Genomic DNA, 22,204 nt, shown 5'->3' with positions numbered 1-22,204 from the left:
GCGGCCATAGATTGCATTCAAAAGCTTTCATTCACAACACCTTTGGAACGTTTTCCCCCTTCCCTTATCTATTTACCCTCAATTTTGGCTGGACTATGACTGCCAGCTTGGAATTTGGCTGCAAAAACCGCTGAGCGTAGGGAGTCCAAAATCTGCTTCTAGCCACGGGCTTGCTTTGAGCATCACCAGCAGGCCAACAGGTTTTTTTGAACTCAGGAAAACAACCCAGGAGCCACGCGGACCCCTTGCAATCTCTGGGACTGCCGGCTGGGGGCGCCGGGCGGCTGGGCGGGGCAGGCGGAAATAAAAGGGAGCCTGGCGGGCCTCCGCACTTCCCTTTCCGGTTCCAGGAGGAGCCGCGTCGGTGCCGCCTCGGTCCGTCAGGCCTCTGCTCATCTCTCTTGATTCAGCACCGCTGCTGTGCCGCACCTAGGGCTCGGATCCCGCTGGGTGAGTCTGCTACGGCGCCCACGGGAGATGGGGCGCGGGGCTGGCGGGAGACGGCGCCGAGACGCGGGGTCCCGGGGGCCTGGCGGCTCTCGAACCTTCGGCGGCCGAACGCTTCGGAGAATCCTCCGGGGACCAGGCGACCGAGGGGTCTAATGGAGCGCCAGTCGGTTCCGGGGGAACGCCCACGTCATGCCGGATTTGGGGAGTAGGGCTGGAGCTGGCGGCCCTCCCCCACTCTCCCGCCGGCGCGACCAGCTGGGGGCTGCTTCGCTCCGGTGGATCCCGGGTTCCCTTTGTTCGCTTAGCCCTAAAGGGCATCTTATCTGGCACCCCTCGCCCCTCGCCCACCACCGGATCCCAGCCACTCATTTCTAATCCAAACGCGGTGGAGGAGACCCGGATTTGCCTTTACAGGAAGGAAGGTCTGGCGCCTGAAAATTCTGTGTGACAAGGCTCTTGCAGTTCGTAATTACCCATTCGTTAAATGACTGCCCGGGACAGAATGTGCCAAGGGCTGCGTAACGTTCTCCCTTTGTAAGATTTAGGCGCAGATAGAACGCGTCTCTCTGCCTTGAAAACCGAAAATAATGTTTTCACTAATCCTAATGTTGCCTCAAACCAGACCCCATGGTAGATGTCACTGCCTGCTACAGGAGTAAACACGTGTGCCCCGCTGTGCTAAAGGCCTGTTTTGAAGCCAAACCCTCATAATCCGGGTTCGCCATCGAAAGTCTTTGTGTAGTGGCGTTTCTTAGGGAGGGAAGAGTAGTTTCCTTGGCCATGATGTGTAGGAGCCACTCCATCAAACTAATTTGCTTAATGAACTTTCATGCAGTTGCAGAAGTTGGAATGTTCCTTCAACAGGAGGACTCACGACGTCCATCTTCATTCTCTTACTGAGGTTGAGGCTTGGGGCCAGTATGCTTAGGAATTCACAATCTTCAGATTCTGTAATTTATAGACTGTTGTTTCAGAGGAGCGGTGACACCGCAGGACTCGGGGGTTAATATTTGTACAGGCTGTACAGTATTAATATTTGTACAGGCTGGGCCTGTAGTTCAGTAATTGAGCGCGGCCCTGGATTGCTGTGAGGCCCTGAATTCAATCCTCAAAGCTTGAGGAAGGGGGAAAACGGGTATTCAGGCCATAGTTGGGGGTGAATGGGAAATGAAGTGGATAGTGTCAGGTCAGCTTCTGTCGCCGAGTGAGTTTTGTGCCATACTTAGGAGATTGCATTTTCTAAGCTTTCTAGTTTGGAAATAGACAAAGGTGTGTGGTCATGTTGTAGCGGTTGTAAAAGCTTACGTTTATTCCGTATTTGCCCTATGCCAGGCAGTGATTATTTACAGATTTATTTAATTAAGCCTCAGTGTTTTCTCTGGAAAATACCCACTTACCCTCGTTTATGAGACTCAACGAACTGGATTTGACCAGAGGCCCTGCAGGCCTCTACTCTGCTACCTTTGTGCCGTGTGTCTGTAAGTGAAAGAGAAGAGGGCGTGGAGAGAGTTAGAACAAGTTAAAAGCATGCACTGTTTTGGAGAAGTCTTCTGTTCCTAGCATTCATGTGAGGCAGCTCCCAACTGCCTCTGGGAAATTCCCAATAGCCTCCTTGGGAACCTGCAGTAGTGAACAAACCCATAAAAAATTTTTAAATTTAAAAATAGCAAGAAGGAGCATTGGATTGTCCTTGTCTGCTATTTCCCAAGCATCGCTTTAGTTGCTTGGTCAGATGGAGTCCTGTTTAGTTCCCATGTAGCGTTATTGGCTCGTTCTAAATACATGAAGACATTGAGGTTGACTCAAGTCAGCGGTACTGTGTTTGGATCCTCATCTAGACACCTCTCCTAAAATGTGTTGTTGCTTTCTCTCTGTGTTCCGACCAGTCTGAACTGCTGCTGCTTTCCCACGGACTGTCCGTTCTCGCTCCCAGATTTCTAGACTGTTCTCACCCTGGAGCCTGTCTTTAACCTAATCCTCCCTTACTTCTGATCCAGACTACAGACACAGCAAGTCTCAAGAATGGCTGTGTGATTGGTTACCCTAAAGTCCAGCAGCGAGCCACACTTGGGTTCCAATAAATATGAATAAATTATAGAAGAAGCTACTAGGCATTTTTAAAATGCTCAAGAACATTCCATGCTTTTTTAGTTACTCACTTGTGAAATTGAATATAATCTGATAAATTAGCCAGTACTAAAAGCTAACATAGATTCTAGTTCAGAATCTGCATTCAATAGAATATATACTATCGTGTTGAGGGGGTCACACAAACATGGTTATGGGTGGCACTGTTTTTAATTTTGATTTTGCCTGAATGGGGAAAATCTGCTTTTTTGCCCCTTTTATCAATTTTAAGGTTTCATCACCCGGCTTATATTCATTCAAGGAATTGCCCATCTCTTCCTCATGATTAATACTCTCCTTATCTTCCTTAAGTATGTTGATAACAGTCTGAATTAATGCCCCAGGTGACCCAGACTCGGACAGGGATTTTCCTCTTGTTTGTGTGCCTTACTCATTATTCCTGGGACTCTGGTCAGTACTCCTTCCCCTAAAGCTCCTTCTGGAGACCAGGGACTCTTGCCAGCAACCTAATAGTTAGGATTCTCATACTGTGCCCCTCCTTTCTTTAAGTGATGCGCAAGCTCGACATCAGGTGGAGTGTGCCCTGGTTTCTGTCCTGTTATCTCACCTCCTGTGAGCATCCCACTCTCTAATCTTGTAGCGACTTCAGGCCCCTGTTTTGGGAGGCGCTTGTCACTGCTCTAGATGCCGTGGGAGGATGGAGCCCATAGATGAGGTGAACTGCAGCCAAACGTTAGAGCTGGGTAATCCCGCAGAGAGGGGGGAGAAAGGATTGTAGGAACTTGAGGGGTCAAGGGCACCACAAGAGCACGGCCCACAGAATAAACTAACCAGGGCTCATAGGGGCTCACAGAGGCTGAAGTGACAATCAGGAGCCTGTATGGGTCTGACCTAGGCGTTCTGCATATATGTTTGGTTGTGTAGGAGCAGGGGGCTGTCTATGAGTATTGCCTGCTTTGGGAACACTTTATGCTCCTACTGGGTTGCCTTGACCAGCCTTGATATGATGGTGCCTCATCTTACTGTGACTCTGGTGCCATATTTGGTTGATATCCCTGGGAGGCCTGCTCTTTTCTGAAGGGAAACAGAGAAGTGGATCTTGGGAGAACGGGGGAGGAGGAGAAGGAAGGGAAACTTGTTGAGATGTAGTATATGAGAATAGAATAAATGTATATTTGAGGTGCGCTAAAGTCTCTGTGCAATAGCTCACATTTTTTCAGGGTCTCAGACACATTTTATACTCTGAGAATTAAGAGGATTCATGTGAGTAAAGTGTCCCAATCACAGGGACAAGCTGTGTGTGACTTCTTGGACCATGTGTCAACACAGTATAAACAAAAACTTCTTTAGTATGTTTTTGTTGTTAGTAGTACTGATAGGTTCTTGTTTTCTTTGGTTTTTGTCCCCAAATCTCAAACTAAAAACAATAATCATACTTAATGCTTCTGATATTTAAAAACAAGACCCATATATGCCACTATTTAACTTTCTATCATTTGAATCCTAGTTGACACAAAAGAGAAAGGAGCCATTAGTATTGGGAAATGCAATAAAATTGTTGCTTGAAAACTCTATGGATTCAACTGGAAGACTTTTAGGGAGTAATAACTAGTGTCATAGCTTGCTAAAGTAGTACTCTGCTCAGAGAATCTGGTTCAAGGAGACTATCTATATCCCCAGGAAAAGGAGCTAGAAACCTCTGAAAAGAAAGGTACCCCACGGTGGGTGTGGCAGCACATGCAGGTCCTGGCTACTCAGAGTGCTTGAGCAGGCACCAATTCAGTTCCAGCCTAGAAACAATGCCACCCTGTCTAAAAAGGAAAGTAAATATCAGCATATGCCTATACCTTGCTCTTGGGTGAGATCTAATGTTTTAAACACATCAGCTATCTCCCAACTCATCGATAGATGTTAAGGCATTTCTCACAAGAATACTGGGTGTTGTGTTCTTATTTATCAACCCCCCCCCCAAAAAAAATTCCTGAAAAAAATAAACCATGAAATTCAGGAACATCTGAAGAAACTACAATGGAGCTAGCACAAGTGTCTGTTTACAATGTGGAGGTGCCCCGTGAGGTGTGAGAGCGGTTTGCACATCAGAACTGCCCTGCACCTGTGAGCAGATCGCATCTAGTGCCTGGTCAGCTGGAGTCAGGCCACACACACGTGTGTTTGAACCTCTGTGATTAAACAAGGGGACCAGTAAGCTGGGGTGATAATAAAATCGGCACTGTAGAGAGCATCTCTGTTCACAATAAGCCTTCAGTAAATACCAGTGTCAGTGACAGCCTGGTGTTTTTAAAGGGAACTTGCCCTATTAATTGAGAAGGACTGGGTTAGTTATGAATCCCTACTTAAAAGAATTGAGAAATAGTAAACTTGTTAAACCATAAACATGCTCAAAGTGGTTGTCTTTGTTGATCATAAAATTGAGATATCACAAGTAGAGACAGCTCTCCGGGTTTGGGCCTAGTTTTGGTGACATGGCTAAACACACCAAGGTTGGGAAAGATGGGGCTCACTGTGCTGCCTCCTGGAAAATGGTGAAGAAAATTGAAATCAGCCAGCACACAAAGTACACCTACTCTATCTTTGGGAAGACCAAGATGAAGAGATTAGCCACTGGCATCTGAAACTATGGTTCCTGCCTAAAAACAGTGGCTGGCAGGGCCTGGACCTATAACCACTTCTAAGGCCACAGTGAAGTAAGTCTGCCATCAGAAGGCTGAAGGAACAGGAAGAAGAACAGAAGAAGCACTGCTGCCATTTGAGACTTGCATAGCTTGCAACAGACGGGTTAATTTACATAACAGAAAATCATTAATAAATACCATTTAAGAGGGTTAAAGAAGCCTTCCCAGAAAGTTTTTGTCTCCTATAACAGCTAGTGTGCTTGTCATCTAACAAAATGGTGTAGGTGATTATTACTTGGTACTAAATAAGAAGAAAAAGAACACCTGCTGTCTTCTAGGCACACAGGGTCAGTGACCAACAGGTCAAAAAGTGACAGCAGGGATCAGGTGACCAGAAAGGAATGGAAGTGTCTTGTTTTGGTGGCCAGAGATTAAGGTGAGCACTACCTTTGCACTTTATCCACTGTTGATTGCACTTCAACTTGGAAATTGGTAGGGGTGGGGGAACCACATAAACCAGACGTCATCGTGGCAGGAGGATCAGAAGTTCAAGGCCAGCCTGATTCACACAAAATCCTGTCTCTAGGAAAAATAAAAAATAACAAAGGGTTGGTTGGGACACTTTCCCCTGGATTCGGTGTCTAACCCTGTGGCTGACCAGTAGAGTAGGTGGACAGCACTGGGCCTGGAATTTATAAAGCTGGGTAGTCTGCCATGGTTTAAAGCAAGTTATAAAGTTTTAGTAATATCCAGAGGGTTTTGTTTTTATTTGTGCTCTTTTTTAATTTAAAGGTTACAGCCTAAGTGTGCATAGGTTGTACCAGGTAGATTTAGGCAAACTTGTATGTTTGACCCTATTCACTTCTGATGCTTTTTCTTGATTATACACAGACTTGAGGAAAGATGAGAATATGTTTGTAGTGCCAGTGCTTAAAAGAACCTATACTGCCACAGAAGTCAGCATTGTACAGACTGAGCAGGTTATAGTTAGGAATGTGTATGTATGTACATCCATATATGCAGCAGTAATTGATTATGAAAAGAGCAAGAAAGTGTTTAAGAGAGGCTTTGGAGGAAGAACGGGGAAGGGGGAATTGATTTAATTATAATCTCAAAAAAAAAAACTTAAAAAGCTGAACAAGCCAGTAAACAGCATTTGTCCGTGACCTCTGCTTCAGTTCATAACCCTTGGTTCCTGCTGCTTTCCCTCAGTGATGGATTGTGACCTGGAGTTGTAAAATAAGGTACTCCCCACTCTGCTCCCCCCTCCCCGTCAGAATGTAAAGTAAGTTAAGCTGAGCTGGAAGGAATACACTTGCCCATGTGTGAGGTTGAAGGAGTTTCTACCGAGGATCTCTTGGCCATGCAGGATCGCTTGAACCCAGAAGTTTGAGAACTCACTGGTAATAGGCAGTCCTAACAAGAAAGAAGTTGGTATGGTTATCTCAGTTTTACTGGAAAAATTTTCCTATGTAAAAGAAAACAAATGAGAAAGGTTCCATGTAAGTAAAATATATGTGTACACAAATTCCTTTTAAAATGTATAAAAATAACCGGGCAGTGATGGCACACGTCTTTACTCCCAGCACTCAGCAGTCAGAGGCAGATGGATCTTTGTGAGTTTGAGGCCAGCCTGGTCTACAAGAGCTAGTTCCAGGACAGCCAGGGCTGTTACACAGAGAAATCTGTCTTTAAAAACTTTTAAGTTTGTGTGTGTGTAAACATAAAAATACTAATTTTGGCCAGGCGGTGGTGGCGCACGCCTTTAATCCCAGCACTCGGGAGGCAGAGGCAGGCAGATCTCTGTGAGTTCGAGGCCAGCCTGGTCTACAAGAGCTAGGTCCAGGACAGGCTCTAAAAAAGCTGCAGAGAAACCCTGTCTCGAAAAACCAAAAAAAATAAAAGAAAGAAAGAAAAAGAAAAAAATACTAATTTTGATATTTTCTTTTTTTAGGAAAAATGTCAGATGAATTTTCGGTAAGTTGAACCTTACTAACTTTTTATTTTATTGTTTTTGTTTTTTGTTTTAAGGAAAGTCCTTCCAGAGAGGGTGGTGCATACTTGTAATCTCAGCCCTAGAGAGGTTGGGGCAAGAAGCTTCTGAGTTCTAGCAAGCCTGAGCTATACAGTTAAGACCCTATCTCCTTATAAATAGTGAAAAAGTTAAAAAAATAAATTAAACAAACCTACAGGGTCCTAACTAAGACATCTCAGTGTTTTTAACCTAAAAAGATACGTGCTGGACTTGTTAGGTATATGTGTTGTTTTGGTTTCCGTTTTCACGTTTACTTTTACTTATGTTTATGTATAAGTGCATGTCAGGGGAACTCCAGTCCTAGGGTCCACACCCTTTGGCCCCTGCCAGCCCCAGGCATGCACGTTAGTGTGTAAACTCATGAAGGCAAGTCTACTTGGGTGCTGCTGTGATGAGAACATGACCAGAAGCATCTGGGATGGAGAAGCCTGCTCTCGCTGGCAGCTTACAGTGCATTGAAGGGAAGCCAGGACAGGAACTCCAGACAGGAGCCTGGAGGGAGGAATTGGAACGTAAGCCATGGAGGAACACTGGCTCACTTTTTTGAGTCACATTCAACTTCCTCTGTTATATTTCCCAGGGATGGTACCTCCCATGGTGGGCATTAATCAAGAAAATGCCTCATAGTTTTGCCTACAGGCCCATCTGATAGAAGCATTTCCTCACTTGGAGTTCACTTTTCTCAGCTGACTGGAGCTGTGTCGAGTTGAGAAACCATGCAGCATGCACGCATACACATACATGAAATTAAGTTAAGTTCAGGGTCTGCCTGGGCTACATGAAACCTTGTCTCAAAAATAATGTATTTTATTTTGACTGTATTTACAGCATTATGTAAATTGCCTCATTTAATGCTGAATTTAACACTAAAACTGTTTTTGAAACTAAGAAAGTAAAGGTCAAGAGTTGAGTGTAGAGATCCTATCCTATTCTGTTCCCACTGCTCGGAAATAAAACACAGTAGAACTGCTGTATTTAGAAAAGTTGAGCTTTGGAGAATTTGCACTGTGAAGTTAATGTTCAAGATACCTCATATGCTTTTTTAAGAAAAGCTTCTCCGGTGAGTAGTTTAGTCTTTGAAGGTGCCACTAATCCCCAGCTACTGTGCACGTGGGGTTTTCATCCTGTTTGTTTTGACTTGCCCCTGGATAGGACAGATATGACATACCTGTTTTGTGTTACAGTTGGCAGATGCGCTGCCTGAACCATCCTCTGCCAAAACGTCTGCCGTGAGCAATGCAAAAGCCGGCCAATCTCCTCAAGTCTGGCCAGGCTCCAACCCTTGGAGTAACCCAAGTGCTCTACCTGCTGTGCCCTCTGGACTCCCGCCAAGCGGTGCAGCGCCCTCTCCTGTGCCTTTCGGACCAGCACCAACAGGAATGTATCCGTCTATGCCTCCAACTGGACCTCCAACCGGACCCCCAGCACCCTTTCCTCCTTCTGGACCATCATGCCCCCCACCTAGTGGTCCTTATCCAACCCCTACTGTGCCAGGCACTGGCCCAACAGGGCCATATGCTACGCCAAATATGCCCCTTCCAGAGCTACCTAGGCCATATGGCGCACCCACAGATCCAGCTGGTACTTTAGGTCCATGGGGATCTATGTCTTCTGGACCTTGGGCACCAGGAATGGGGGGGCAGCACCCTAATATGCCATATCGACCTCCAGGGCCATACCCCACTGCTCCACCTCCAATGTCAGGAGCACCGCCTGTTCCATGGGGCACTGTGCCACCAGGAGCCTGGGGACCACCAGCACCATATCCTGGCCCTGCAGGATCGTACCCCACACCAGGACCCCATCCCGCTCCAAATCATCCTTACCAAGTGCCTTCTGGACCTTCCGGTGCTCCACCAATGCCTGGGGGCCCCCACGTAAGTGTTCAGCTTGTTATTGACAGTGGTCAGAGTCACGTTGATACACTGGAGGATTGGAGAACTTCTAAACTTAAATAGTCATGAATCTATAAATTGAGTAAATTCGAGGTTCAGGTGCAGCATTTTAAAGAAGAGAAGTATTCCTGCCATTAAAAATAGAAAGGGAAGGTCTCAAAGATCCCTAAAGACTGTTAGGTGACTAAGATGCATATCATGGGCTGTGTTGGGGGAGCGGGGGAGGGTAGGGGCTGATTTACAATTCTTGGAGTCCTTCTACGGCATCCAGCGTGAGGAGAGGCCTGTGTGGTTGGTGCAGGGAATGTGGGTAATGAGCATATAACAGATATCTCGCATGGTTCTCCCTGGGCTTTTGTTGGTTTTGGCCTTTTTAGATTCACTCTGTAGACCAGGCTGGCCTTGAAGTCACAGATCCTCCTGCCTCTGCCTCCTGAGTGCTGAGATTAAAGGAGTGCACAACCTCTATCTACCCGCCCCTCCCAGTAATTTTGAGCCTGGCACTATGCCACTATTCTTGTAAAGCAACCTGTTAACTCCTAACCTACTAGATACCTAAACTAAGCACATCTCTCCGTAGAGTAGTCAAATCCCTGTCTTAACTGTGACGAGAAACAATCTTATTAAAATGTCCTCTGAAATCTCATTAGTGTAATTTCTTGCTATATATTCTCCCCCCAATTTTTTTTTCTTGCAATGTATGGCACAGCAAATAACATGACTTGGTGTTTGGATTTATTACACAGTAAGTTTATTTTAAGCCACCACAAAGAGTTAATAACTATATATATATTAATTATCCGTGTGGGGCACAGAGATCCTTGTGCTCTTAGATAAGCACTAGGGGAACCAGGAATGTTAAATGTTAAACGCTCAGGGCTGTCTCTTCTAAGGAGGAGATGTAGAACCAACCTGTTTCCTGCCCAGAAGACTGGGAGCAGATGTGGTTAATAGCCTGGTGACCTTTGCACTGTGTGGCCAAGACCATACTGGACCCTTCGCAGACCCTTACCGTGAACTAGGATCCATCTTTATGCCAGAGTTTTCTACATGCTCCTGTCTTAAGTCTCATTTAGTACATGGGATTGAGTTATTTTTCACCAGGAAAATTTTCACCAAATTGTGCTATACTTAAATATGCCTAAAATAAACTACTGAGGGCTGGCCTCAGTGTGAACTAGCTGCTGAGTCCTGCTGGGTTGAGCTGCTCGCCTCCTGTAGATTGTCACTTGTTACCACTGCATGCAGACAGACCTCATGTGGGGGTCACACATGCAGGCAAGGTACATGTGGTGGGCACATATGCTCGTGGTGGGCAGTCTGCATGCGGCAGCCAGCCATGCGTGGTAAGTGAGCTGCGCACAGCAAAAGCATGTTTTTCCATAGAGGCATATTCAGAGTGCTTTTGTTTTGAGATGTCGTAGATAAATCTCATTGTCATTTGATGCATGAGTGCTCTATAAACAAACAAATTGCGAATATAATCATATTAAGCAGTGAAAAGCATTGCCTGTAATACTCTGCCACCAAGAACAGGCATCCAAACCATGGCCAGTACTATTGGTTATGTTATGTTGATCAGAAAAATCTAGAAAATAGCTTGAAAAGAGACTCATACAATTAGTAGTTCTGTTATTTTGTAGAACTTCAATGGGAACACAAATGTTACAATTCCTTTGCAAATAGAAAGTGATTTAAATCCCTAGGGAAAATTAAATGCAGTTCTTCTTCAGATGAATGAGTCTGTTTCTGCCCTGTGGTCCAGGAGCAAACTCAGAGTCATTAGCAAAGATAACAGTAGCTAGATCTGTCCAGTCTACAAGCTGGGGGAAAGGAGAATGAGAAACATAAAACCAATACATGTGCTCAGAAACACTCATCATAGATGATGTCCAGGTCAAAGCAGCTAGCATCACCAGGAAGAAATTCCCAGGCAACATGGAGCTCTGTGTGTTTTGTAGAATAACCTCTCCCATGGTGCACGGGGCCTTAGCCTGGCCCAGGTGGGCGCACTGGACTTCTGATGTATTGGTGTTTAGCTGGAGGCCCTCTGCCCTCACATTTGATGCCCCAGGGCTGGATTCATAAGGTTTCGTTTGGATCCATCTGCAGTGACAGACTCTTACCCATTCCTGATGTGTTTCAGCCAGCCAGGCTTCCAAGTCTCAGATTGTTGAAGCCACACAAGCCATCTAAAGGCAGGTTAGGATGTTCTGTAGAGAAACATGCCACCTGGGGTAAATTAAGAAAATTAGATGTAAATAAGCCAGGAGGTGGTGGTGCACACCTTTAATCCCAGCACTCGGGAGGCAGAGGCGGGTGGATCTCTGAGTTCGAGGCCAGCCTGGTCTACAGAGCTATTTCCAGGACAGGCTCCAAAGCTACAGAGAAACCCTGTTTTGAAAAACAAAAACAAACAAACAATTAGACGTAAATAAGAAAAGCGCAAGAATATGGTTCTCCTCTTGTTTTCTTTTTTAATAATTGCTTTAATGTTCTATGTTTTCTTTCATTTATGCCCTGGCCTTGAGATTTAAAAAAGAATGCCTGTAATATGATTAATATTCATTCTTTATGGTTAATTTGGTTTACTACTGTAGACTGATTCATTGTCAATTTTGTAAGCACTGCTGTAACAGCAAAATTTGTATCAGAGAAGAGCATCCTGCAGAAGCCTTCTCTGAAGCTTAGGTACAGCCCGGAGAAATGTAGAATATCTGTCAGTGCAAGCGTGCAGGTGCCACATCGTAGGCACGAGAGCAAAGTGAGGGACATCTGTTGCCATAATTCACTTTTCACCTCTGGGATTCACTCCAAGTGTATGGCCATGGCAGTGTAAGGGGGCACACATTGTCTCACAGGCCTGCATGGGGTGCTAGCATTCGTGCACAGTGAGCGCTGACGGACCTGCTCTGGAGAGGCAGTACAAACAAAGCAGTACTCAGAATCAAGGTGCTCCTGGCTTATGTCCTAAACACAATAAAGGAAAACATTGGGCTAAGGAATGCTGACCTAAATTTGATAAGGACGGAAATACACTGTCTAGTAACAATGACAATACCAGTCAACAACAGGAAAACATAAGGGCCCCCTTCAGGCAAAATTAGAGGATTAAAATAGCAAGTCAGTAACAAGTGCCAGCTTCACATGGTAATCAATCTGTCCTTTCAGTAGAAGCTGCTACTCAAAAAAGTTGCTATGCTTTTCTTTGCCCTAAAGAGATTGCCATTTTCCTTCTTCCGTGTCCATTATGGGTTATTGGGGACCTATGTAGCAATAGTTTCTTCATGAAAGGAATCATAGTTGATACAGAGTCATTGATGAAGATTGGAGCGGGGAAATCGCAGCCATGGTCATAGTACCCAATGACTGGCAATTTAAAACAAGAAAATTGCATAATTACTACGTCACAGGAAAATGTGCTTTGCAAGGAAGGATCTGGTGGTGCCAGGAAAACCGAAGTGTAAGCACTTCTGTGTGTCCATTCTCCAAGTATTCTCTGACTGGTGGAGTCTGTAGCTTTTCTTTAGACAGGCCATTGAGGTGTCCAGGCAGACTTACTGAATTGCCATGTTTCGAGAGGTGCTGTGTTTTCAGTGACCCCTGTGGTCCAGTAGGTACAGGAATCCCTGCCACTCTGCCCAGTGCCTTTCCTCTCTGCTTTCCTGTTCTTTGCATTAGCAGTTGCTCCTGTGAAGAGGCCTTAGAGTATGGGTCTCATTAGCGTGCAAACAGAGCAGTGGGAACAGCAATAACATAGGCTGGGGACTACTATTATGCCTTCTGTACTTAAACATTTTAATTTTGTGCCACTTTGTTTAATCTTGCTAGAGATCATAGTTTTCAGTTCTGTGGGGTTGACTTTACCTCCATAGGCCATTTGGAGGGCCATTTTTCTATGATTATAGTAGAGACATCAATCAGCTCCAGAATCAGTTGATCATGTAAAAGTTTTTCCTTTAATTTTTAAGTCCAGTACTGGTTTATCATTGTTTAAGTAGCCAGGTCAGCTATAGTTGAAACACTTGACTGAGATCTGCTTGAAGAACATAGGTTTCAAAAGCAGCTAATTTGCTCTGTGTGGAAGTCCCCACATTTCTCTGAACTGGAGAAAGTCCATGATATTTCCTATCTCTCGCTGAGGTCTAATTATTCCTTGGTGATCTTCACGGGTGTTATCAAAAGCCAGCCATTTAATAATAACTCTTAAACCAGTCTCCCTTTTAATTGTTCCTCAATGGCATCTTTGAGTCTCCCTATGAAATCAGCATAAGGCTCAGAGGGATCTTATATGATTTTTTTTGTTTTTGTTTTTGTTTTTCGAGACAGGGTTTCTCTGTAGCTTTGGAGCCTGTCCTGGAATCTTATATGATTTTTTACACACACCACACCACACACACACACAGAGGGAGAGAGTCAGATCCCCTATCAGTTTTCATCCAAGCAGCCGTAGCTTCATCTCTCCTGTGGGAGAGCAGCTGATCTTGGTTCTCATGCACAACCTCTATCAGCATTTTATATGAGATGTTCCCCAAATCATCCCTCAGTCCTGGTGGTTAAACTTCTTCATGGGCTTCATCTGTAAGCCACGTTTGTCACTGAAGAAATTGGGAAGTTCTAGAAGCATTTAGCAGTTGCGTGAAAATCATACAACAACCTTGTGCATTAATTCTCTAACCAAAAAAAAAATTCATAAGCAATATGGAACAGTGGGTTCTTAGGCAGTCCAAGCCTCTTTAGAATCCATGTCTAATCGCTGATAACCATTTTGATTTTGCTGAGGCTGCACTGGAAATATCAGCGTACCTCATGAGGCGGGAAGGACCTGAAAATGAACTGTTTCCCCACTCTGCCCTGGCTTGTCTTAGTCTCCTAAATCCTTATCAGGAAATGGAGTAAGATTACAATGATGATCTGATTTCTCACCCTGTGCTTCAGGGTAGCGCATCTAAATGAGGCTCCCGTGAGGGAGCTGTGGGGGTCACACAAGCATGGTTATGGGTGGCACTGTTTTTAATTTTGATTTTGCCTGAATGGGGAAAATCTGTTTTTTTGCCCCTTTTATCAATTTTAAGGTTTCATCACCCGGCTTATATTCATTCAAGGAATTGCCCATCTCTTCCTCATGATTAATACTCTCCTTATCTTCCTTAAGTATGTTGATAACAGTCTGAATTAATGCCCCAGGTGACCCAGACTCGGACAGGGATTTTCCTCTTGTTTGTGTGCCTTACTCATTATTCCTGGGACTCTGGTCAGTACTCCTTCCCCTAAAGCTCCTTCTGGAGACCAGGGACTCTTGCCAGCAACCTAATAGTTAGGATTCTCATACTGTGCCCCTCCTTTCTTTAAGTGATGCGCAAGCTCGACATCAGGTGGAGCGTGCCCTGGTTTCTGTCCTGTTATCTCACCTCCTGTGAGCATCCCACTCTCTAATCTTGTAGCGACTTCAGGCCCCTGTTTTGGGAGGCGCTGGTCACTGACCTGGGAGGATGGAGCCCATAGATGTGGACTAGAGTCTCATGCAATAGCTACTTTATTTGAGCCTCACAGACATCTTATAATCTTGTAGGTCAAGAGAATTCACATGAATAAAGTGTCCAGGCACAGGTGCAAACCATGCACAACGGGGCACGCTGAACACAGCAAAAACATGTTTTTCCTTAGAAGCATATAAACAGCAGTAGCCAATTTGTGATGAATGATCGGAAGTAAACTCATTTCTGTCCGATGCCTTTGGGAGAGACACAAAGACAATCCAAGAACAAGTCTATGTTATGAAGAAATTGAGGTCACAAAACTCTTGTCTTGGTTACTTGGACTGTTCCAGCAGTTTTGTTCAGCTGGTTGTTGTTTTCACGGAGACTCGCCCACAATTCTAGACGTTGATTTTTCTCTCCTCTTTTCTGTTGCAGTACCATTAAGTTGACAGTGGATGAAGAGATGGCGCGTTGCTCTTTGAAGTACATGTACATGCACATGAAGGCGTATATACAAATGGCTGCTTCCCTGTTGGTAAAGGGCGTTCGTGAAAGAACTTTTGTACCTCAGACAGTTCCTGCTTCATGTGTTTGGATATGTAGAACGTTATGTGGGTACAATCAGATAAAAATGTAAAAGCAAATCATTTAAGTGTGGTTAATGTGGTTATGTATATTGAATAACTTTTGATAATGTTTGTTTAAAATATAACTATACCCTCAGAATCTAAAATGACGTGGATTATTGTTAGAATATGTAACTTAATTGGCAAAGTAATTCAAGTATTTTTTATAATCATCCCCACCTCATACCTGTGTAACCGAAAACAATCGCTTAATTGAAACACGACTCGACATTTTGAGTCCTCTAGCTACACAGACTAGGGCCTCTTGTTAATAGTTTAGCTACATACATGTATGTGTATGTGTTTACTAAGTTTAAGCCAACATTATATTCAGTTCTGCCAAAATAAGATAATATTCCTACCACAAAAGCATGCTCGAAGGACAGGTTTCTTGCTCTGACAGCTCTAGGAAAATGTTGGTGCCAAATGTACTTAGACAAGTTAGGGTTTAATAGAGAGTCAGACTGCCGTGTTCTGAACCCAGCCTCAGGACGAGACAGCAGGGACATGAGGAAGGGACAGTTGCTGCAGGACCTTATTATAATCCAGCCGCTGTCCAAGCCAGCAGGTGGAGCTGGGAGCTCCACTAGCTAGCTCTCACTAGCTAACGCCAGGGGCAGACACAGAGAAGGAAGATTCCTCTTTACAATGTGGAACCCATGAATCCTTTTTCCTTAGGAAGCATTTACAAAAGGTGGTTCATTTCTAATGTGTTATTTCCTTATCAGTTCTGGTTACTGGTGGGACTAAATAAAGGTCATTTATGGCATTTTTTTTTTTTTAAGGTGGAAAGTGCTCTAGATTCCAAATGACATTCTCACAGTGACTGAACCACAACCAGTTTGAGTCGTTGCAGGATTTCACGTATGTAATACATGTTTCTTGGCCTCAATATACCGGACAACTGAAGGGGAAAACTCTTAGGTTGACAAAGCCATGGTCAGACCAGGTGTAGGAAGCTGAGCTTGGCAGGTGGCTTGGGCAGACATATTAACCATCTAGCTCTGTTCATGACTGCACACCTGTTCCTTTCCAAAGGACATTTCTCGTACCGGTACATGCTGCGAGTCTGCAAGGCAGTCTGCTCTGCGTCTCTCCCAGTAGCTACAAGGCCTGTGAGCAGCCAGTCCCACATGTATGACAGACCCTTGTCCACCCCAGCTTACAGGGTTAACGGAGGTGATGGAGCACTCAGGAGGCAGAGGCAGGCGGATCTCTGAGTTTGAGGCCAGCTTGGTCTACAAAGGAAGTTTCAGGACAGCCACAGTTACACATGGAAATCCTGTCTTGGGGGGAAAGAAGAGAGATGATGTATTTGCCTCCTGGTGGGTTCAAAACCTTGTAATGGGGGCTGGAGAGATGGCTCAGAGGTTAAGAGCATTGCCTGCTCTTCCAAAGGTCCTGAGTTCAATTCCCAGCAACCACATGGTGGCTCACAACCATCTGTAATGGGGTCTGGTGCCCTCTTCTGGCCTGCAGGCAGACACACAAACAGAATATTGTATACATAATAAATAAATAAATATTTAAAAAAAAAAAAAAAACCTTGTAATGGGGAGGTCGCGGCCCCAGCCTGAGCTCCTAATTATCAGATGTAGTTGCGGGCTTTAGCATCTCAAGTGTGGACCTTCCCTTCCCGTCTGCTCCGCTGCTCCGGGTGTGAGGTCTGTCCAGCTTTGGGTCAGATTTTAGAGTCTTTGGCTTCACACAGCAAAGTAGGTGAAGCACATTGAGCTTGTGCTGGGTGTGCAAGGGTGCCTTGGCAGTGACTGGCGACCTCACCTGTCCCTGGTCTCGCCAGGTGGGTTCAAACATTGATTCACCAAAGATACCTCCTACATTAAAGCCTCATAACCGTTACGTGCATTTGGTACCAATGGTTTTCTAGAGCTCTGGCAGAGCGGGAAACCTGTCCTTAGGGTGTAATACAATTTTGAAAGGAACGTTTTGTTATTTTGGCAGAACTGGATATAATGATTGGATTAAGATTAATCACAAAACGATTGCTGATTCTTCTTCCAGGGGCTTCTTGGGTCTGGAGCCCACCCTGCCAGTCCAGGCACCTGGGCCCTGGAATATACCGTCACTGCCCTGCCTACCTATGAAATTGTAAGCCAGTAATTATCAGCTGCCAAGTTCATCAACTGGTGTGTTGTGTTGATGATGATGATGTTTTGGGGAGTGTCGTTAAGAGAATCTAATGGCCCATCCCACATGGTGTGCTATGGCCGGCACTTCCATTTTAACCGCTGCTTTATGGACTTTCCGACTGATAATGGGGATTTAGTGAATTTATTATCTAATGTAAGAGCAGACTTCAAAGGGATAGCAGAATTTTCTGTTATTTTTATTTTTTCTGAACATTTCTGCTGTTGCCCTCAGGATAGAGTATTTCTGGGTTCTAGATAGAAACAGGAAAAGCAAAATTAAATAAACAAAAGGTAGCCAAATGAGGAAAAGAATCTGGAAAAGGTTTTCTATTTTTGTTTTTGTTTTAACCCAAGAAAAGAATAATATTGTTTTCAGGACAGTCCATGCTGGGCCAGGACTGGTCTACTAAAAAGACAGTTTGTCAATAAACGGTTGGTTCAAATAACAGAATTTGTTGGCGTGGGTTGACAGTGTTTAAATATATACAGCAAAAACAGCTGAGGTGTGTGCAAGAGTAGTGTTTCTGACGCTGAGGTCTTAGGTGTGCCACGTGCACCTCTTACCCAAGAACTCCCGCCTCTGTTCCTCTTACTGCCAGTAGAGGGTGAGTGGGCAGGCAACAGAATGTTCCAAAAACATGATGCACCTCACAGACACTGTCTTTTAGAGACGAGAAAGCTTAACCGAAGCTGAGAGCAGCGGGTGTCCTAAGGAGGACCAATCTTAGAGGAGCAAATGTCACCCTTTAGCTTCAGAATTCTGCCCAAACAAGACTGGTAATAGTGACGAGGACTGAGATTGTGTGCACACCTGTGCTGCAGAGCCGCCTGAGGACTGAGTCTGTCCCCTGTGCACATCTGTGATGGGCTCTGTGCTGCAGAGTTGGCCATACCAGGCACCTGGTAAAACGTAATTAAGAGTAGCTGGAAAGATAACAGATTTGGGGCATTGGATGTTTATCTTTTTCTTTTTTTCTTTTTCTTTTTGTTTTTTTCTTTTCTGTTAGGGTCTCACTTTATAACTTTGGCTAGCCTGGAGCTCTTCCCCTACCCCCTTACCCCGCATCCTTTTACCCCCCTTTCCTTTTTTTTTCTCCCAAGACAGCGTTTCTCTGTATAACAGTTCTAGCACTTGCTTTGCAGACCAGGCTGGCCTCTAACTCCCACAGATCCATAAGTGCTGGGATTAAAGGTATGCGCCACCACCGCTCAGCTTCAGCTTGGAGCTCTTTAATGTAAATGAGGAACTCACAAAAATCTTCCTGTCTCTGCCTACCAAATGCTGAAGTTAAAGACATGTCCCTGGTTTGTTAATCTGTTTGTGTGTGTACATAGATATTCATTCATATATATATATATATATATATATCCATATACATATATGAATTTCTTTCAAGAGCTGGGTGGTGGTGGTGCATACCTTTAATCCCAGCATTTACAAAGCAGGCATTGGAATCTCTGATTTCCAGGACAGCCAGGGTTATACAGGGAAACCCTGTCTCAAAAATATCGAGATTGTAGTGCTGATCGGTGAGACTATTCAAGTGTGAAAGTAGCAGGATGTTTTGCCTCTGCTTTTCTGGATAAACGGGCTTGCACAACCTATTACTCATTGGCAGACACTGGCTTCTTGCCATTAAGTAGATTTGACTGCTAAGTGCGCCATAAAGGTTTTTAGTAATACTTTTTTTGAGATTGTGATTTTCCATTTTTTGAGTAATGGTAAATTTGATGTGTTTTACAGCCTTATGCATTTAACGTCAGCATACACATTTGTACTGTGAACTTTGTAAGCAGCGGAGGGTTTATCACCTGCTCCTGTATTTGCAAACAAAGACAAATATGTTGCTTGAAGTAGTAATTATATTTAGAAGTAGGCTATGGATGTGATGCTTGATATTTTTAAGGTAAAGTTGTTTTTGTGTGTAATACCTGAAAGCCTTTTTAAGAAATTTACTTTCGCTGGGCAGTGGTGGCGGCGCACACCTTTAATCCTGGCAGAGGCAGACAAACCTCTGAGTTCAAGGCCAGCCTGGTCTACAGAGTGAGTTTCAGGACAGCCGGAGATACACAGAGAAACTCTTGTCTCAAAAGAAAAGAAAAAGAAACATATTTTCATGATTTCACGGTTTCTCTGTGTATTTTCTTCCTGGGGCCCAATTCTAGGCTTCTCCAAAAAGTCCAGATCCATTAAGTTGCTGTTTGTAGTCCTAAAGAAAACAAGGGACTGCAGTTCCTGCTTGCATGTGACCTGCAGGGATTCCACCTAATGGCTTAGGACTGCCCCCACGGTTAGGCCACTCTGTAACCAGGTTATCTCTACCTGAAGTCAGGGGACCCATCCTCCACCCTGTGGCCCGCCACCCCCACTCTTAAAAACCGTAACTCCTTTTCCTCTCACATGTGGTGAGGGTCACATGAAGGTTAATGAGGTTGACCCTGTCATGGGAGTTAGCCAGCCTTACAGCTCCTGTGTGAGTGAGCTGAGAATGAAAATTTGGGGAAAGATTGCAGTCTTTAGCCTTTTAAATTAAATTTTAGGGTTACTTCTGATATTCTGTATGTCTGAAAGTGCCCACCTGAAATCTGCTACGAAATAGTGAAGTTGAAATGTAAGACCATTGTGAGATGGCATTGCTCTAACCAGCACATGCTAAGTTTCCTGGCCAGGCAGGTCCCTTTACCACCATACTGGTACTCCTGACTGGTCACCTCTCTGCAGTAGACGTCCAGAGCAAGATTCAGGCCTAGCATGAGCACATTTATACACATGTGACACACAGTAGAATCTAATGCCAGGGGAGCCATCCCCTGAAGTTTATTTCTGTGGTATTTACATGTTTTCTTTGCTTTTATGTATATGTATGCTCGTACCTGCGTGAGCAAGCCAGAAGAGAGCATCAGATCCCTGTAGTAGAGTTATAACGGAGCAACCTGATGCAGGTGCTGGGGATCAAACTCGGGTTCTCTGGAAGAGCAGCCAGCGCTCCTCATCACCAGGCTGTCCCTCCAGCCCTTACATATCTTAATTGAATGAATGAGCTGTTTTTTCCTGATACCCTGTGGCGCTCTGGCATTCCATAGACGTGGGAAGAAGTACTCGCCCATAAGTTTTTCAGAGTGGGAGCAAAGTGAAGATGTTTAGGTGTGAAAGCAACGTTGTACATTACTTCCCTGACTCCTGGTTGAGATTTGCCTGAATCCTAACTGCAGGTTCTAGGAGTCATGGTGTGACAGAATCTTAGACCATCCAGCTTTCTAGCCCTACTATAGTCTTGACTTTGTATAGCTGTAAGGAAGCTAAGGGGTTGAGGACGGGGGCTGGGGGTGGTAAAGCTCTCACCGCCTGAGCATGAGGAGGATCTGAGTTGGAATCCCTAGGACCTAGAAAGGCAGTGTGGAAATGCATGCTCTGTAATCTCGTGGAGCCTACTGGGATGCAGTAGGATTCCTGGGACACACAGCAGCAGGCAGGCCCAAGAGACTTTCAAGATGGAAGGTGATGGACATCCAAGCTTGTCCTCTGACATCTGCATGCGCATCATGACACTCAGATACATTTACACATGAATGCATGCACACAAACCTTAAGGATACATTTACACATGAATGCGTGCACACAAACCTTAAGGCACTGGGAAATTTGTTTGTTACTGTGTTTGTATTTTAAGTGTCATTTTATGTAGCAATTATTTAGGCTAGTATTGCTTAAAGATGGTTTAAGGTAGTTTTAAAAGGTAGCTTTTGGGGGGCTGGAGGTGGCTCAACAGTTAAGAGCTCTGATTGCCCATCTAGAGGGCCTGGTTCCCAGCACCATTTGTAATTCCACTCTCAAGTGATCTGATGTCCTCTTCTGACTTCTGTGGGCACCAGACACAAACATACTGGTAAAACATCCATACACATAAAAATAAATAAGTGGTTAAAAGAAAGGGAAAACTATTTTAGAGCTAAGAAACCAAGTTTAACAGAGGAGATAAAAGCCTGGCGGTGGTGGTGCACACCTTTAATCCCAGCACTCGGGAGGCAGAGGCAGGTGGATCTCTGTGAGTTCGAGGCCAGCCTGGTCTGCAAGAGCTAGTTCCAGGACAGGCTCCAAAGCTACAGAGAAACCCTGTCTGGTGAGAGGGGGTGGGGGGGGAGTGTGGGGGGAAGCCCCAAGGCCATCCCTCATGGCTGGAGTCTGTCAGGGAGACAGCCTCCCTGCTGGGTTAGCCACTAAGCTATGCACTAAGCTTTCATGTGGTTCCTTCATAGACAGTTAACTTGATGTTTGCCATGCGCCATTCTGTCTTTGTTTTGTCCTTAGTGGCCCTTATAGATGCCAAAGCTCTGGGGATGCTTTTCAGGGAAGAGACCAGAGTCTAGAGCTTCCTCCCGTACTACCTCACACTCTGCTTCATATCCTGGGAGCCAGTGGTGGCTTTCTGTCTGCTACTCAAACCTTTGGTCACTGTAACACCTTGGAAGAGAAACACCACCTCTGCAGTTTACATGCAGATCCCACTTAGCCCCACACACGAAGACACAAAGGTTCTTGCCTTGTTTATAGATGAGAAGATGAAGGCTCTCACAGATCCTGTGTTGTGGGACCAGGATTAAAGTCCTGGGCCCGACTCTTCGAAGATTATGTCCTAGTAGGATGCTGCTTTCCAGAGGTGAGTTGCTGTGTTCTGTGGCTGCCTTGTGCTGTCAGGTCCATCCGGTATTTAGTGAGTATGCGGTAGCACGCCTTGCACACGTCCCTTTTCTGGGTTGCGTTGATTATAAAAAGGACTGGTTTTAAAGCGCATACTGAGTCACGGAGCCTCAAGTGCTGATTTAGAACCAAAGCTGTGTCTGTGAAG

At 44.9% G+C, this 22,204-nt stretch overlaps 1 protein-coding gene across 1 annotated transcript; it reads left to right on the top strand.

The window, feature by feature from the left end:
- The first annotated feature begins 320 nt into the window (after positions 1-320).
- Positions 321-17,854, top strand: Mapk1ip1l (mitogen-activated protein kinase 1 interacting protein 1 like). Its single transcript, XM_038310051.2, has 4 exons — positions 321-450; positions 7,126-7,148; positions 8,391-9,083; positions 15,017-17,854. The coding sequence occupies exons 2-4, from the start codon at positions 7,131-7,133 to the stop codon at positions 15,023-15,025; spliced, it is 720 nt and encodes a 239-aa protein (XP_038165979.1). The 5' UTR covers positions 321-450; positions 7,126-7,130; the 3' UTR covers positions 15,026-17,854.
- The last annotated feature ends 4,350 nt before the right edge of the window (positions 17,855-22,204 follow it).

The sequence above is a fragment of the Arvicola amphibius genome, chromosome 13, assembly GCF_903992535.2.
Source record: "Arvicola amphibius chromosome 13, mArvAmp1.2, whole genome shotgun sequence".
In the NCBI taxonomy this organism is placed as follows: Eukaryota; Metazoa; Chordata; class Mammalia; order Rodentia; family Cricetidae; genus Arvicola; species Arvicola amphibius.
Note: the sequence above shows the minus strand (reverse complement) of the source record. Positions and strands in the feature narration are given on the sequence as shown.